At 39.2% G+C, this 18,079-nt stretch overlaps 1 protein-coding gene across 2 annotated transcripts in view; it reads right to left on the bottom strand.

The window, feature by feature from the left end:
- MYOM2 (myomesin 2) overlaps positions 1-18,079 on the bottom strand; it is a 116,589-nt gene that overhangs the window by 75,590 nt on the left and 22,920 nt on the right. For both annotated transcript variants that reach the window (XM_058288016.2, XM_023586067.3), the window contains exons 7-13: positions 15,610-15,698; positions 15,476-15,526; positions 13,277-13,441; positions 7,608-7,769; positions 4,890-5,031; positions 2,082-2,281; positions 1,363-1,416 (exon numbers count right to left, since the gene is read on the bottom strand). In XM_058288016.2, the coding sequence (XP_058143999.1) occupies positions 1,363-1,416; positions 2,082-2,281; positions 4,890-5,031; positions 7,608-7,769; positions 13,277-13,441; positions 15,476-15,526; positions 15,610-15,698 (863 nt within the window). The remainder of the gene's footprint in view (positions 1-1,362; positions 1,417-2,081; positions 2,282-4,889; positions 5,032-7,607; positions 7,770-13,276; positions 13,442-15,475; positions 15,527-15,609; positions 15,699-18,079) is intronic.

Below are 18,079 nucleotides of genomic sequence, written 5' to 3'. Positions count from 1 at the left end.
TTTATCATAGATATGTGACATTTACAGAGCAGCTTAGATCGTCTCATTTTGGATCATTTTACCAGATTGAATTCCTACATGCCCACCCAGGACAATCTGGATTAAATCTCTCCTTACTGATGCCATGTGGTCAGAAAGGGTGAAAAAGAGAACCTCCCTTTACTGTAGCATTTCAAAAGCTCACCTTTTATACAGACTGGTCTCCTGCAAAAACATCTCTTCCAAAACAATTTAGAGCCATTTTTATTCACTCAAATAGCTATATTTTGATCATCAAAAAATATTGAGTTAATTATGTATCTGTACTAAGATAGAAGACAGTGAACAAGACAATTATTTCAGTCACCTTCCCCAAATTATTGTCTTTTGTTAATTATTAAGCACCTTTCCTAGTTTCTTAGTTCTTCTGGAAGTACATGTTTTGGCTAAGGCTTACCCTTTAAGTGTTACTATCAGATTAATCAGAACCCTTAGAAGATATTCCTCTGGAAATCAGTAGAAATTACTAGAAATTCCTCTAGTAAGGGATCATTGAGATGTGTTTTCTTTTTGAGGTACCAGAAAAAATACTTACAGGAATAGAAGATTCAATTTCTGTAAACAAGTTTTCGACCTATCCACTGCAGATCTGAAAATCAACCAACGAACTTCTGGTAAGATCTGCATCCTATTTGGGGAATCAATTTTAGGACTCCTGCAATTTTAAAGTATCTCTTTAGCCAGTGGCTACAAAGTGATTTGGAATCTTCTTTTTAAATTTTCATTTGTTGTTCTCTTTGAAGTCTAATTTCTTGGACTTCTGATTAATAACATTAGGTTCTCCTTCTTAATTAATCATTCATTTTGGCTATCTTTAGAAGGAATATTAAGGAGAAGTATTCACAAAATCAAATATATATGAGGGAAACAAACTCTCAAATCAGAAACATCATATGACAGTGAAGAGTCCATCTATTTCAGTTAAAATATTAGGAATAAAATTTTTGCTTAAAAAAAAATAAAATACTATTCCACTAGTGGAATCTGTGAGAAGAGGACAACAATGGCAGCCCATAATCATGTCTTAGCTTCCGTTTGGTTTCTTTCTCTACTAGTCACCAAAAGAATGCACTGGAGAACACTAAATGGAAGTAGTGCAGTCCACAACTTCATTCGTATTTTACTTCCTTATTCTGCCTTGCTTATTTTCTTTTAACTTTTGTAGACATTAAGCTTGCAGGCCTAGCTTGCAGTTTTTATTTTTGCAGGTAAAGAGTGTTCCTACTAGGCAGATGGTCTTTTCTCCATCTCCCATTTCTCTAATTATAATCCTAACTCCATAGGGTAAAAGAAGCTGAAATGAAATGGCAAAGAGCAACTTACCTTCGAGGTCATCCTGATAGATTACAATTTCTTTATCTCCCTCCAAATGAACTGCTGCAGAGAGAAAAGTTGACACTAAATTTGACATCCGAAGGTTTCCAAAAGAAATCACTGGTTTCCCTAAGTCGGTGCAAGATGTGAACCACCTGTACATTATGGTCGGGATATATACACTACTTTGAGGCAATCAGAGTTGATATTTGGGAACTGGACTTAATAATATTTAGCACTTCTCACCCCTTTGTGGTGGATTCAAAAAACCATTCTGGTAACAGGAAATATAGTGGCGCATTTAAAACCGTGATTAAGGGTCCAATCCCATTAAGGAATCTGTGTCATGCGAAATTAAAATTCAGAAAGAGTGACTCAGTTTCAAGGTCCTCTAAGTTTCATTATGTATTGAAATTATATCACCAGTGGACTATGAATGTGTTAAGGGTCTAATTCTGAACCAATTTAACTAGATTTCAGTGAAGAGCATTATGAAGGTGAAACACATTGGTTTTAAAGGATAAATGTCAACCTGGCTATATCCATTTCTAAAGTGACATTGATGGAGATATTACACACTGGTAAAATATTGCTTTGCTACGCTTAGCATTCGAACATGTTCTAAGCTGCATACATAGTTGAGAGTTTAAAAGAAAAGGAGCAAATCACACATTAAATGGCCAAACGTTCCCCAGTCATAGTTGGAATTTAAATTTTCAGTGACCTACCTTGTAACCTTTTGAGGTCAAGAGGGTCAAGTGCAGCCACAGCTTCAGAGACCCGAGAAGGTCTACTTATGCCTGCGCTGTTGACAGCCCTCACCCGGAATACGTAAGACCTTCCTTCAAAAAGTCCAGTCACAGGGTATTGGCAGATTTTTACTGGTGAATCGTTGCACTGAACCCAATTATTAGTTCCCACTTCACACCTTCAAATAAATAAAAGAAGCAGGGAATAACACATCTATCCGTCTACTAGACATAAGAATTATAAACTAGGAAAGTATATCAAAGTGGTGAAAATCTATGGTGTCAAAATATCGATTTATACAAATAGTAACATAAATAAACTCTAAAATACAGTTCTATTTAGGAAATGTAATAAATATTATATATATGAGTACATGTATCCTAAGCCTTTAAAATTGATAACTGAAGATCAATTCCTACCTTCAAGCACATTTAGGCAAAACATTTTCAAAAAGTTATTTTGTATCTATCCTTTGCAGTTCTTTTTCCAACTTACATCACAAAATCACAAGGTGCCCCTAAGCTTCCTAGCATGCCTGTTGCCAAGACTTAGAAAATGAAGTGGCTCTTCACTCCTTGTTCCCAAACACCCTTCTCACTCTACTGAGCCACTGGTGTCAATTCACATTGGGATGCAGGCTCACAGTCTATTTCCAATAACATTAAGACATTTCTTTCTAGAATTCGTCCCATGTGGAATTTTGAAGCTTTTTGAAGTATTAAGTTTTAACCAGAAACCTGAAAATGTAGAAAAGATTAACTTCTATTTATCATGGAAATTTAAGTGACAAAAAAAAGCATGTTAAATTCTCAGGAGAAAATACTGAGTTCAGAAAATTATTCTTTCTGAGCTGTTCAACCTCAGAACTCTATATTCATTGTCGAAGAAATGAACTTCCTTTTCTCCTACCTAGTTAAACTTTTTAACGAAAGTTCATGGATCCACATGTGCCATTCAGTTTTAGCCAAAGAGTATGACAAGGTCAAAATGAAAAGTTTGGCAGAGAAAAATAGGCAATTGACATTAACACCTGGCGGGTTGCCAGGACAGGAGGCAGCCAACAAGCTGCATCCTCCCCCTCCAAAATTGTTCTGTTGCTTTTTGTTGTTGTTGTTAATGAGACAAGAAAGGAGTGAGGATTGTTAACTGAGGTGCCTGAAATAGTTTCTGCCAACATGGCTGGAAAAATTGTCAACTGTTACTTGGGAATAGAAGATAGTTTCCGTTTGGTTTAGTTTTGGTTTTTAATTCAAGTTAAATCCTGAACAATACATACTGCAAATCTGTCTCTAGAAGATCAAAATATTACCATGGTGTTAAATAGATTAGTTAAACAAGTAGCTTTTTTCAGGGTACAGAAAAGATAATTTAATCAGCAGACTGCCAAGAAACAGAGCTGATTGACTTTTTTCTGAAATAACCATCATATTTTGTTATTATATTATTTAATATATATCTAAACAATACACATACTAAAGTATATTTTACATAATACTTAATACTATATATATACTAAAATTATATTTATCTCTATGTATGTGTGCATTTAAGCTCTTATCAGGCATCATCTCTCAAAACCCAATAACATATCTCTCCATCTTACCTCTAAATTTATTTTCTTTACCTATTATTTATTTCAATGATTGAAAGTTATATTGAGGCATAAATCGCATAGCTAGTAAATTAGTTGACTCAGCTCAGTTTCCTTACCAGGTTATGAGCACTATACCAAATGAAGGAAAATTAAAGAGTTAAAATCCCTTTGACTTTAATGATGTTGTAAATTTAAGTTATTAACTCAAAGATAAATTCCAATTTTTATACTCTGATATGCCAATATTTTATACTCGAACCCAATAAGAAAACCATATTCCTTAATAGAGAAAAGAATAGAAATTTGAATATAAATAAGCTAACATTCTTCTCAGCTACACGTATTAAATAGTCTCTACTCTCTTTTTCTTGGAAGGTAGAAACAATGCTGAACATTAAAACGATTAAACTAGAACCGCTGTCCCAGTCAGAGTGCATAGGCCTGAATTCTCAGCAGGGCCATGAAATCAGGGATCAGGGAATGATTAAGAAATAGGAGGGGATTCATTACTGGGTGGTGAGCAAGCAAAAAAGGCTCCAATCACAACAAAAATATATCTGTGGTTACTTTAGTTTCGGCCTTTTTGACAATATTTACCAATTATCTAGTCAGGAGCATTAAATAACCAAAATAGCTATGTACTTAAATCCAACCAGGGGCGGCGGACTTGGCCCAGTGGTTAGGGCATCCGTCTACCACATGGAAGGTCTGCGGTTCAAACCCCGGGCCTCCTTGACCCGTGTGTAGCTGGCCCATGCGCAGTGCTGACGCACGCAAGGAGTGCCCTGCCATGCAGGGGTGTCCCCCGCGGAGGGGAGCCCCACGCGCAAGGAGTGCGCCCCGTAAGGAGAGCCGCCCAGTGTGAAAGAAAGTGCAGTGTGAAAGAATGGCACCGCACACACACAGAGCTGACACAACAAGATGACGCAACGAAAAGAAACACAGATTCCCATGCCACTGACGACAACAGAAGCAGACAAAGAAGACGCAGCAAATAGACACAGAGAACAGACAACGGGGGTGGGGGGGAAGGGGAGAGAAATAAATAAATAAATAAATCTTTAAAAAAAAAAAAAAATCCAACCAGGAATGGTAAAATGAATTTGCATTTAGAAAAACATCCAAGCATATCATCCATGATAGCATTTCATTTCAGAAATGACCTAACCCTGGAGGGATGCAAGGTGCTCACCTGTCAATGAAGTAGCCAATGACAGGACTCTCAGTGGTTGTGTTGGGTGGCTTCCAAGTCACGATGACATAATCTCGGTTCGCATCATGGCATTGCAAATCCATGGGAGCTCCCGGAGCACCTGTGACTAATGGATCAGCATCTGTGGGGAAGAGTACAGAAAAGACCTGTGTTTCAGAGTCATGCAAATGTTTGGGGAGTCAGTTTAAAACCTATTATTGATAGCCTCTTCAAACTCACAATCATATCTGTTTAATCCTAATGTCCAGATTATTTGAATATATTACCTCGGTAATCCACCTGGTACATCTGAGTGGCATATTTTCTTGACCATGGTAGATTGGTGACAAGACATATATAAATATATTTAAACTTTTTTTAAAAAGTTATCCTCTATAAAATGCTCGAGTCTATGACTTTTCATAATTAGATCCAAAAGTGAAGTTTACCTCTTGATTTTGTGTTGTCAAAAACTTACTGAAGAAATAATAATACTAATTTGTCCTTTTAAACATCTGAAAAATATTAGACAATTTTATATTTCAAAATCTTGAGAAAAATTTGAGATTTTTAAATCTCTTTTCTGAAAGTTATGAGAAATTGTGTGGGGTTTATGACTGTGATGCAATTAAGTTTTGCTTTCAATTTTTAAATACAGCAGCACTGAAGACAAACAGAGCTATTTAGAAAGCTAATACAATGAACATTTAATTTTCTTATCTAAAATATGTATTCTGTAACCATGGTTATGTTATATATTCTTAGCAGCGTAAGCATTGTACAGTGTCTTGTTCAAGTTTCCTCAGCATATTAAAAGCTAAGGATTTCTTGACATTGAGCCAAATATCTTCTCTCGCATTCAAAACCTTCAGCATGTAATCAGAACTGTTAAACTACCCCCATACTCATTATTTTCTTCCCGTTGGTAGTGCTGAACAAGCAAGGCAATTGGGGCTACGCCGTATTTATTGCATTTTTATGGGGCAAAACATCCTGCCAGAAGGAGTACACAAAAAATGGAAGGTACATTTTAATGCCAACCTAATAAAAATGGTAAAACTTGTTGGAAGTGTCTGAAATCTAACCTTTTCAAGTTTATGTCCACTCGGGGGGGTGGAGAGGATGAGACTTATCTATTTGTTTTACACTGTTCTTGTTGTTTAAGATAATTTATTCCCTAATGATACAGCCCTGTTTTTATGATCTGCTCTAACTGATCCACTAAAGAAAAAATACTACACTGATAGCATTATTACCAACAGACGCTCCGAAAGCTTGAGATGGGTTTAAAAGTGAACAAAGCAGTTAATGGTAGAAGAGGACTGAGCCTGTCAATCAAAATGGACAGCAGCCCTAGCTCCGGAGTTGGCCAAGAACACAGCATGGTGGGTTCAGGGCAGAGACACTTGGGGGACTCAGGCCAGGGGCTATTAACCAACTAGAAGTGTGTTGCCCTCTTAATAGCAGGTTCAGCTGTGCCTCAGAGAGGAGGCTGGCTCTAAAGCCAGAGGCTGAGGTGTGGCACGTCCTGGAACAGATGCTGGGATTGGGGTTGACATAAATGCCACTGAGCCTCACTCTGAGCAGTGACTCGAGGCCAAGAGCACTGGGGCTGGGGCTTTGCACGGGGAAGCTCTCCTGCTCTGTCTTTCAAAAGAATTTCAGCCCCAGCTCCTTGACCTTGGAGAAGTTCCTTCGTGCCTCTGAGTCACAATACCTTCCTTTGAACGATGAGAACAGTAATATTTTCTTAAAATTTGCTGTAAGAATTCTGTATTGTCTACATATGATATGTATATATGACATGTATAGGTGTGTATTTGTGTGTGCATACGTGTGTGTGTATAATGCCCGAAACTACCTGGTAGGTCATGAATATTTGTTTTGTTTTGTTTCTTTCATAAAACAGGATTAATGAAATCTACCTCGGGACTGTTGAGAAGATTAAACGTGACAAAACACAAAGGGCACTAAGCACACTGACATAAAACAGTCAGTCTTGGCTGCCATGATTATTCTTGTTTTAAACGCTAGTTTAATTGAAGTTTGTGGTAAAAATAATAGCAATAGTTAACATCATCATTGCCTTTCTCTTTTAAGCAAAAGTCTAGAGGGAGTGGAAGAGATAACTGGGATACTTAAACACGCTTGTCAACTACCATCCTTAACAGATCTATCAAACGGCGCTAAATTCCCCAAGAATGAGTAAGCAGGGTGTAAGCATTCTTTTGCTGAGGCTTGAACCCTGGACCTCATGTGTGGACAGCTGGTGCTCAACCACTGAACTACATCGGCTCCCTTGAGATGTTTTTTCATCTGTTTTGCTTGTTTGTTTTTGTTTTTAGGAGGCATCAGGAACTGAATCCAGGACCTTCCATGTGGGAATCAGGCGCTCAACCACTTGAGCCACCTCCACTCCCTGTAATCATTCTTAGGAGTCATTTTATAAATTCTGGTAACCTTATAAATTAGGACAGAGATGAAAAGTTTTGATTCCACTCTCTTCCAGAGACTGTAACTTTCAACTACTGATTGTCAGGAGGCAATCCAACGTGTACCAAAGAAACATCTATGAACCGTCAGTTAAGTTTCTAAGACGTAAAAATACTTCTGCTTTTGTGCTCCTCCCGCTTGGTTTCCCCCATCGTCACGACTTCCCGCCCTCCCGCGGACTCCTGGGTCTTGGCCATCACACGAGTCCCACCCACAAACCCGCACCTCTGACAAACAGAAAGGCACTGTGGTCGCTGACGCCGCCTCTGGAAACAATCCTTAAGGTATAGAGGCCTTCGTCGTCCTTGTTCAGGTGGCCAAACGTCAGCGAGGCCTGGCCTTCCCCGAAGAACATCTTGGTCCACTTCGATTCTTTCAGTAGCACATCTGAAAGGGGATGAAAAGGGAAGATTCTCCTTAGAAACAAATAGAAGAAAATATGAGCAGATATTTGTGTAATCTCATGGCAGAGAAGGACTTTCAAGTGTGACACCGAAGGAAGGAGCTTTGACCTCTAAAAACCTAAAAGCTGGCTTACATAAAACATACTCACACAAATGAAAGATAAAGGGTCAAAAATAATTTGCAACACAGAACAAAAGGTTAATGTCCTGAGTGCATAAATATAGACCGTGGCACGGGAAGATCACGTGGGATTCAGATAAACCTGCTTTATCTCTCTTCGCTGCTTCTCCGCGGAATGGCTGATCTCTAAATTGCGATTTCCTCATCTACTGCACAGTTCCTAAGAGTATGCACCTCATGGGGTTTCTGTTAGGAGCAAATGCTCTAAGGTACAGGAAGCACTTAACCTTGACAACAACAAAGGGGCGGTCCACAATCATTGTTTCCTAGGAATAAATAATACAAACACCATCAAACCCACACGTAGGAGAGCGATTAAAAAGCATGCAATTGGTAAAAGAGGAAATGCAGATGAAGGATAAACTTGCCCAAAAAATACTCAATGTCAGTAACTAGGGAAATGCAAAATAAAATATTGAGAAACAGTTTTTCACCCATTAAATTGGGCAGATGAAAAAAGAGCACCATCCATAACTAGAAAGGGCTGAAAGACATTCACCGCTTCCAGTGAGAGTGTAATTACATAGAGGGCAAAGCGGGAGTGATTATCAAAAACTGTAAATATATAACTTTTTGAACACAAAATAAAAATTCTGAGAATTTATTCCGAGGTAGAAAATAGAAGTACATCATGAGGATTTTATTCCAGAATTATTTATAACAGAAAAACACTGAGCCAACCCAAACATCCAACTATAGGGCATGAATGGCATATTCTTACAATGGAATATGGAATCCCATAGTGAATGGTGTCAAACAATGATTAACATCACTGAAACCAATGTTTATGGTATTTATTAAAAAGATATTTCAAATCTGGTAATTATCTGGGAAACACATAGAAACCAAAGCCAATAGACAGGTCCGTTATGGCCTCATTACTAAAGTGAATTAACATGAAGGTCATTGTTTGCCCGACTCAGTGTGCAAGTTCAAATCATTTAAGTGCAACTCTGTCATCTCCATTTGGGTGGGGACTTGTCCTGCTTTCCTGTGCCTGAGAGTTTATGACTGACCAGAAAACCTGCAGAAACAGGACTGGGCCTCACTTATTCTGGCATGCTTCCACCAAGGATGAAAATCTTGCAGCTGGATCCCTAGGCCTCTTCTGGATCATCAGTTGTCTCCAGTAACCACATCCTCCAGAAAGGGCCCTCTTTCCAGCTACACACTAGTGGACATATCTATGTCCAGGTCTCTCAAGACATCAAGACTGACTTTGATGACACTGCCTGCAATTAGTCGAGACGTGAGATAAAGTGCCAGTCCAGAAGCCTTGGTTTCTCTGCTTAACTCCTCTTCATCAAAGGCAATTCCAGCTTCCACCTCTTTCATGTGACCTCCCTGATAACTCTAACCCACAGTGATTTTTTCTTCTATATGTTCATAGAACACGCCTTCTATTTTCCATTGTGTCATATATTATTGTTTATTATACTAACGTCACTTAACTTGTAGATATTGAGAGTACAAGCCCATTAATCTAGAAGCTCCATGTTATTTGTGAAAGAGAGAGACATAGGAGAAACAGCTAGGAACTCAGTATCGGATTGTTTTGAAAATCTAGCTCTAGGTGCTCTGTCACGTTCTTGCTGGGTCATCTTGGAGAGAGGATCTCTCAATATAACTGATCTCTCTGAATCTAGGTTTCCTCATGTTAGGGAAAAAAAAGAAAAACAATACCTACCTTGAGTGTAGGTTTTAGTCTTAAAGATAATATGAAAGCAACTAACAGTGTCTGCCATGTAGCCAATGCTCATTAAATTAAATTATCTTTATGAGTATTACTTCTGTCATTATTTCTATCACTTAAGTCTACCTCCAGCATTTAAGCAGGGTCATACGCTCTATACACTCCAAGTGGACTAATCCCATCTCATAGTTTTAAATACTTTTTTATGGCAGTGATGTTGTCCGGCCATGGCCTCTCACCAGAACTACAGACACATTCCATCTGCCTCCTTGGCATCTCCCCTGCGAAGTCTAACAGGCATCTCACAATTAATCTGCCCCTAAACGATTTCCTGCCCCACAGCTCTCCAGTCTGCAGTGATATTCATAGCTACCTGGTTTCTCAAGCTAAAATCCCAGGAGGCACAGGTGGCTGATTCCTTTCTTCTCAGGCCTCCCTTCCAATATTTTAGCAAGTCCTATTAGATAAAAAGAAATTCCAACTCTCACTATTTCTCTCCACCAACACACTTCGCCAAGCCCCCATGACCTCACGCCTGGATTCTCAATTGCTTTCTAAATGGTGTCCCTGTTTCCATAACCTCCCTGAACCCCTTCATTTCTCCACTCAGCAACCAGAGGGACATTTTCACAGTATAACACTAAATGATATGTCACACATTGCTCCTTCGTCAAAATCTTCAGTAACTTTCCATCTCACTCAAAATAAAATCTGAACTCCCCATCACGGCCTTGCACTGTCTTACTGTGAAGCTCCACTTCCCTCCTTTCTCCTCAGTCATCCTTCTCCAGGGATATGGTTCTTCATAAGCTCCAAGAGGACATGGCCTTTGTGCATTTTGTTTACTGCTGATTCCAGAACAGAGCTGGGCACCTAGTAGGAGCTGGATAAATCCGCGGTTGAATGGCTGAATGAATCAGAGGTGGAGGGCCACCCAGTTACCCTGTCCCACACGAAAAGTGTACCCCGACTCTCCTCGTGCATGTGGTTGTTGGGGAGCCGGCAGGACTCCTGCGTTAGTTGTTGCCCTCCTGGCTAAAATGTGGGGCCCACTCTATAAGGGGCACTCTTACTTGCTGTCAAGTCCACCGGGCCTGTCATAGTTAATCTTGCCTCTGCTAAACCCTACTACGGACAAAACTAGAGAAAATATCACCATGCATGGTTTGAGTTGTTTTGTCTAATGATGACAGTAGAGCATTTACAGTGCTGCCAGATCCACTGGGAGGAGATGCCCACTCTCAAGAGAACTCACAGCTGCCTTGCCAGCTACCCCCTGCGTCTCCCTATGAATCACCGAATCCCATTTATATAAATATAGCTTCCCCCTAAGGATGAACGCAGTGGCTGTGGGTCACTAAACACCAGAAAACATCACTCGGGAGGCATAGCCTTGGGTGTGGAGAACATCAGAATTGACATGAATCTCCAAAATAGGGCCAGGTTACTCATGGTGGGTTAGTATCCTGGCAAATGTTCTAGAGAACCTGTTTCTCTCTGGCAAAGTTCCTCACACGCTAAAGGGAAAATTGTTTCCCATTATTAAATACGCAGCCAACATATATAAACTCAACAGGACCCACAGACCAGAGTCCCTGCTCAGCTTTAGCGGGATGTCTGTTTAGAAGCTAGTTCCTTGAGCTCAGGCCCATCTCATCATTTGTAATTGCCTTATTATTACCTACCAAATTCAGCCTCAAGTGCAAATCACACCCAAAAGCGGGTTTACCTTTTATTATAAGTGAGCCAGGTTTCCTCTTCTGTGATTACAGCTGTATGGTAGCTTTAGAGTACTAATCCATTTTAAATTGTGTCAGTAATTCCAAATTTCCTGTTTGCATAGTCAATTTCCTTCTACCTGTTTGAGGATTTTATTCAGTTGACTGACATTGCCTCTGGGGCTTTACCAGCCACATGGTGGCTTGAAGCTTATTAATTTTAAATAGTAAAAAAATCCCCTTGCATTTTAATGTCTAAAAATAAGCCATAGAGAATTGTCTCCATTGCTTTCCATTTGAATAATAAATTCTATGCAGATCTGATCGTGACTGCTAATGTGGAACTACTTTTACGACTAAATCCCACTCAAATTCACAAGGATCTAACTAGAAATGGAAGAATAAGCATCAGGTAACTTTTCAGAAAATATGTATTCCATTCAGATTGGTCAAGCTTGGTAAAATTGCCATGTCCCCAGAACTCTAGGCATTACCTAATTACCAGGAAAATTCTAAAATGATGTCACCATCCTTTCAGGATACCATGAGACCTTTTGTAAAAATCAATCCCATTCTCTTCAGAAAGGATGAAAGAGAATGCTAAATATCATCTGCCAACCACAAATAGCGTCTTTCTCCCTGCCACATTACATGAAAGGGGGCTGTGGTTATAATTGTTCGATTCCAATAGAAAATCCTAAGTGACTATGCCCCTACAGACTTAGCAATTCACTCTTACTTGGCTATATACAAGGTCACAAGAATATTCCCTGTGCCTGAAATACATTTTTGTATTTTTCTGCCTGCAAGCTTTGGCATACAGGAATGCTCCTTCTTTTCCAGCAAATGAAACCCTTCTCATCTTTCAAGAATCATTTTGTTTTCATAGAGCTTTCCTTCAACACTCCAAACCTACATTCTTAACTCAACTTCAATTACACGTACGGCCAGTACACTGTATTAGGCAAATTATCACAATTTATTCTGGGATAGTTCTTATACTTTAGAAGGGCAATGTTCTACAGTTTTATTTTCCCCAAAATAAATTATCAAGATTTCATGGACAGGAATGGACTTAGTATGTTTCTTTGCAATATTTTGGAACATATTAGGTTCTGAATAAATATTAATATATGTAAAATACTCAGTGAGATTTAGTACATAGCAAGTTCCCTTTAGAAGCAAAAACCCAGAAAAGATGAAAGAGACATTTACTTCTACAATTTGCATAAATATGCAGGCAAAGAACTATTTGTGACTGCTAAGGCAATATCGCATGGTGATTAAGATCACAGACTCTGGAACCAGACTGCTGGATTTAAACCCCAGTTTTGCCACTTACCATACCAATGCTTAAGCCAGTTACTTAATCTCTGTTTCCTCACTGATAATATAGAATCAATAACAGTACTTATTTCATAGGATTATTGTGGCAATTAATGGAACTAGTACACTTAGAACAGAGTCCAGTACATAATAAGCTCTAATAAATGCTAGTTAACATTTTAGGGAAAAAAGTAAAGAAATAGACATCTCTCTCTTTCCTTTATCATGTAGATACCCTTTATATGTAGCTATAAAAAAATCTCTGAGTAACTCATCTAAATTCAGATACTTCTCAGTTAACCTCCAAACAATTCATCTGGATGAATTTCAAGGTCAGTGACACCACTGCCAATTTCTCTTTCATCACTCAATTGCTTTGCATTGCTACCTGCAACTAGTATGCCGGTAGAAAGCTCGTACAAAAAACTAGCGGTAGTAGAAATGAATCCCAAATTAATAAAGTTGTAGAAATTAATATTTATACAAATAACTAAAAGATCAGCTGCGCTTGCAAGAGTAGCTTTATTCACATGGGGCATTTTCTTGATATTTACTGTTGGGGTTATACTTACTATCTCGGTACCATTCGGCTCGTGGCTGCACTCTTTTTAGGTCCGGCGAAACCAAGAGAGTGCACTTGAGAGTCAGAGTTTCACCTTCTCTTCTAAAGGTGACCCCAAATTTCTCCAAAAATTGAACATCAAAGTGGGTATACGGAACCACGGATGGCAAGGGCACTGTACAAAGGGAATCGAACACGGTTAAATCAGATGGTTCCAGTAGATTTCAAGCACAACAGATAAATGCCATGCTATTACCACAAAATTGTATTTCATCACCATGACATTAACTTCACTTTCTCAAAAGCTATTTCTGGAGAATCAGAAAAGCATCCATGGAATTACAGATGCACAGATAAACGTGAAGGCAGCCTGGAAGCTGATCCATATGGTAAGAGTAGGGGGTTTAAGTCTTGCATCAGTCCCCAAATGTACAACTAGACCTGTCACATCACCCCTGAGGCCACAGTTTTTCTCATCTTCAAAATAAACTGTGATATATTCTTTATACTGCAGCCAAAACATATTAACTAGATTCACAGGTATCGATCTGATTAAATCCCAAAAATACATTTAGTGAAACAAAGTAGGTTATAGGAGAAAATCTACAGTCCATTTTTTAAAAACTATTATTTACAAATATATGCATTTAGTGAAAGTTTTTAAATTAGCTACAAATTTCAAAATGATGGTTCCCTCTTTGGAAGAAGGCAAAGAATGAGGAGGAGGCAGGGAAGGGGTATGGAACTTTACTCATCTCTGAGCTATTTTTGTTTCTTTAACAATAACTGACGTGCCACTGAATTGTATAGTTTAAAATGGTTACTTTTATTTAAGAATATGATTTTGCCTCAATTTTTAAAATAATGAAAAAGGAAACCATGGCAAAATATTTACATTTGTTAAATAGGGGTGGTGAATAAATGAGTATGTCATATTGTTATCCAGATTTTTCACTGTGTTATAAATATTTATATATTTATATTTTTAGAGAGGTAAAAATTAATAAATAGAAGAAATTTCGGAAATGGAAGCAAGTGACCTCTAAAATCACTGCCAGGTTCATTGCTACATAAAGGCCATTCTGCCAATCAAACTTATTTTGTCCTTAGTACCCAAAGATCTTCCGAACTTCACATGTGCAAAAGCAAATTATCAGCTCTCCTTTACTCACTTCTCCAATGTTTAACCTGAACTTTTCCCAATTTGCCTGTTAGTGGTTATAAGACAGAGATGACCAAAAGCAAACGCTACACAACGCACTCAGTGGCTGCAAGAGAGCCTTTACTCTCAGTGATTGTCTTGGTCGGTTCTTCATGACCAACGCTAGGTTTGTAACATCTAGACCTCAGATCGTGGTAAAAATTAAAACATCTATGGGAATACTCAATTATTCTTTTGGAAGTTCAGGTCAAATCTAAATCCCATTCCCTAAACCATAAATAAGCCATATTTAAAGTAAATTCATCAAGTCCTGGTTCTTCAAATACCCTCAGCACAGCCACCCGCCCCCACCCTCGCCTGATCTGGGCAACACTGCTGCTTAGGACTGCGAGTCGAAAACCAGCCATGGAACTCAGAAATCGGGTCGTGGCTTTTCAGGGTCATTACAGCGACTCCAGCAACAGGGGACTGGATGACGTATATTACACGTTGTGGAATAGTGTGCTGCCATAAACATTATGTATAAAAATAATGACAAGGGATACATTAGCAATATAATAAGTGAAAAAGCAGGATTCAAAGTTGCATGTCCTACAGGACCACAATTTAGGTTATACTACACATAGAAGGAAAAATAATTTTAAAGCATTTAAAGACCACCCTCCACCTATAGTAAGTCCCTTCTAAGATCCACAGCATGTCACCATTTGGATCGGAGGTGGCTTTTCATCATAAATGACCACAGAGAATTTTTGAAAAATATATCCTTAAAGGTAAAATGTGGCAATATGACACATTCAGGTAAAGGATTTGAATTCATTTTCTTGCCCAATTAAAAAATGTAAAACCTCTCAAGGCCACAATTGCAGGAGTGTCTTAAAAATATCCCCTACCTATATGAATACATGAGAAAAAATGTCAACAGACTGACACTGGTCATGAAAAATCTGGGTATTTTGAAATATGATTTCTTTTAAAAGATTTGACCCTTAGTAAGTTTAAAAATACATACCATTTTTCTGCATGAAAAGAAAAATATATACTCACATCCAATTGGTAGTCCCACAGAATGGAACGGCTCCTCATCTCCTCTAAATCCTGTAAAACATTAAATGGAAATTGTAAAGAAATTAAAGAACAACTGTAAACTTACTGTATTTTTCCCTGAAATGAATACTCACTCTTGACTATCACCGCAGCATTGGTTGACACTTGTCCGTGGACATTCGTTGCCACTGCTGAATATGTTGCTGTATCATCAAAATCTGCCCTTTTAAAGAAAAAGACAAAATCTTCAATGTACTGTGGAACTTTTCTGTCATAGTCGGTGACCCACATTTGAACACAACATTCCTCGAAAGCAAAACTTACGACCTAGATCATTTGTTAATGACTGATTTGTTCAAGAACAATGCCAGCTCTATCCTTGGAATGGCATGGCAGCACACAGAATTAATTATAGACATGGGCAAACGTGTGCTCCTGGACAATGGTTTGGCTTTGGCTTCGAGAAGTAAAACTGCTGGAATTTTCTAAAATCCTTCCGTTCTATTTCAAAGAGAAATGGATATTCCTTCTGGGTCTGTTTTTTTCAATCCCTATAGAATCAGTTGTTTTATCTCATCAATGGGCAGGCGTCAGTTACCTTAATTTATGGTCTAGCAGAATTACTCATGATGAGGCAATACCCTCTCATGCCTCCCAGCATCCCGTAACTGGGAAGACCAAGAAATCAGCATAATAAAAAGCCAGAGCCCTGGATCAGTGTGGACCCTGGTCAACCTGCCTGGGAATTACCAGATGTGCTGGTTCTAAAGTAGCCCAGGACTTTGCACTTTTAACTAACTCTCCCAAGACCACCCCTTACACATGCTAACTTTTGAGAACTGTGCCTTGGGAAGTCCCCACTCTTTAATGCACCCTGAGACTTTGTGACTCCAGATGGAGGCAGGTGAGTCTTCATCAAAGCCCCTGACCTGAGCGAGAGCAACCTCAGTGGGCTGGGTGTTTACCTGCCCTGAAGACGCATGTGCAGAGACTTACTAAATGAGAAGCCCCCTGTTAGAAAAGCAGGTCCTACAGCTCTACTTCGCTCCGCACCAGGGATTCTCATATTAATAGGAGATTACATGCAGAATGTCAAAGTAAAATCTCGATACGAATCACCCACCCAAGGCTGTATGGAACACTCTAAACTGGACGATACCTGAGGTATCCCTCCTTCAAGAGTTATGGGGGTATGCCTTAGGCATGTTCCTCCCTGGAAAAAACTTGGGAATTTTCAAAGACCCCAGTTTTTGAAGGTGCAGCACTTCAGCCTTCTCATATACATCTTGCAAAATTTGGAGCTGACTTTCATGGCTATGAACTGCCTTTCCATCAGGTTCCCCAGAAAACTAAGACAAGGGGAAAGTTAGGAGGTGGAGCTAATATTTACTGAGCTTTTACTAAATGCCAGGCACTCGGCTAGGTATTTTCCATTTGCTATCTTCTGTCCGATTCTCAAGTACCCTGGAAAATAGATATTATTATCCTTTTAACCATGGTGAGAAAGTTGACAGTTAAGAAGTTAAATAAACAAGATCTCCAAGACTCCACCATTTGCCTTTGGTCTGCTAGCTCTGCTAGCTTCTGTGGCCTCTCATGGAAGTTGGCACAGGGAATATAATGCTAATCTGGGAAGGGAAATATCATCTCACCAAGGAGAGGGAAAATAAGGTTTACTCAAGTCTTACTTTTAAAAATCACTCTAGATCCAATGCTCCCAGAGACAAAACCCATTCTTACAGGTCAGTAGTCATTTTTATTTTCCTCTCCATTCCACATGGAACTGAAAATGTTTTCTTTGCCTAAAAGCACACAGTGTCTCCAATAAAGGAGGGGCAAGTTTTCAGAGACCTGTGCTAGCTCCTAAGAGCGCCTTCGCTTCCTCCATGAAGTTCAAATCCAGCTTCAATGGGACGGTGAGTGCCATCTGGCCTCCTTTAACTGCCACTGCTCAAGGGAGAGAAGGCACAAGGAGAGCCAATCCATGTAGATGTACAAACCAAGTTCATTACCTCCTCGTTCACTTGGAGGACTACAAACCAAACTACAAAGGCCATCAACAAAGCTGCAGTTCCAGCCTGAATTCATTAGAAATTACTGTGCCCTGCCACTTAGGAATACACCGCAGGTATAGCCATCTCCCCTGGGGCAAAGTAATAGAGAATGTTTGCAACAGAGATAAAAATCCCGTAACGTAGATCTTTCTCCATCGCTAAACATCAACGTCACATGCTCATCTGTCCATGTAAGGTGTACATAGATGCAGCCACACAGGACTCAGGGTACAGTAGCCCCTTTCAGGGGCACTCCAGGGAGCCTGGGGTCTAGGGAGGCGGGAAGAGCCACTTCTCTTATAACCATTTGGTATCGCTTGGATTTTTTACCTTGTGTTACTCTTTCTAAACAATAAAAGTACTATATTTTCTTAAGAGCCTTCTCCCAGCAGGAAGACAATCTTCTTCGGGAACAGCCCTAAACATTTTTCCTATAACACTCCCACTTCCACTAACAACACCATGGCAGTTTGGAGAAACAAGAGCTGTAATATCCTGCCTCCACCGCAGGAAGGATTAAAAAGCCAGCCATGATGGAGAGAAGCAGAGC

This window comes from Dasypus novemcinctus, chromosome 25 (assembly GCF_030445035.2).
Source record: "Dasypus novemcinctus isolate mDasNov1 chromosome 25, mDasNov1.1.hap2, whole genome shotgun sequence".
NCBI classification, from domain to species: Eukaryota; Metazoa; Chordata; class Mammalia; order Cingulata; family Dasypodidae; genus Dasypus; species Dasypus novemcinctus.
This window is presented reverse-complemented; position numbering and strand designations above follow the sequence as displayed.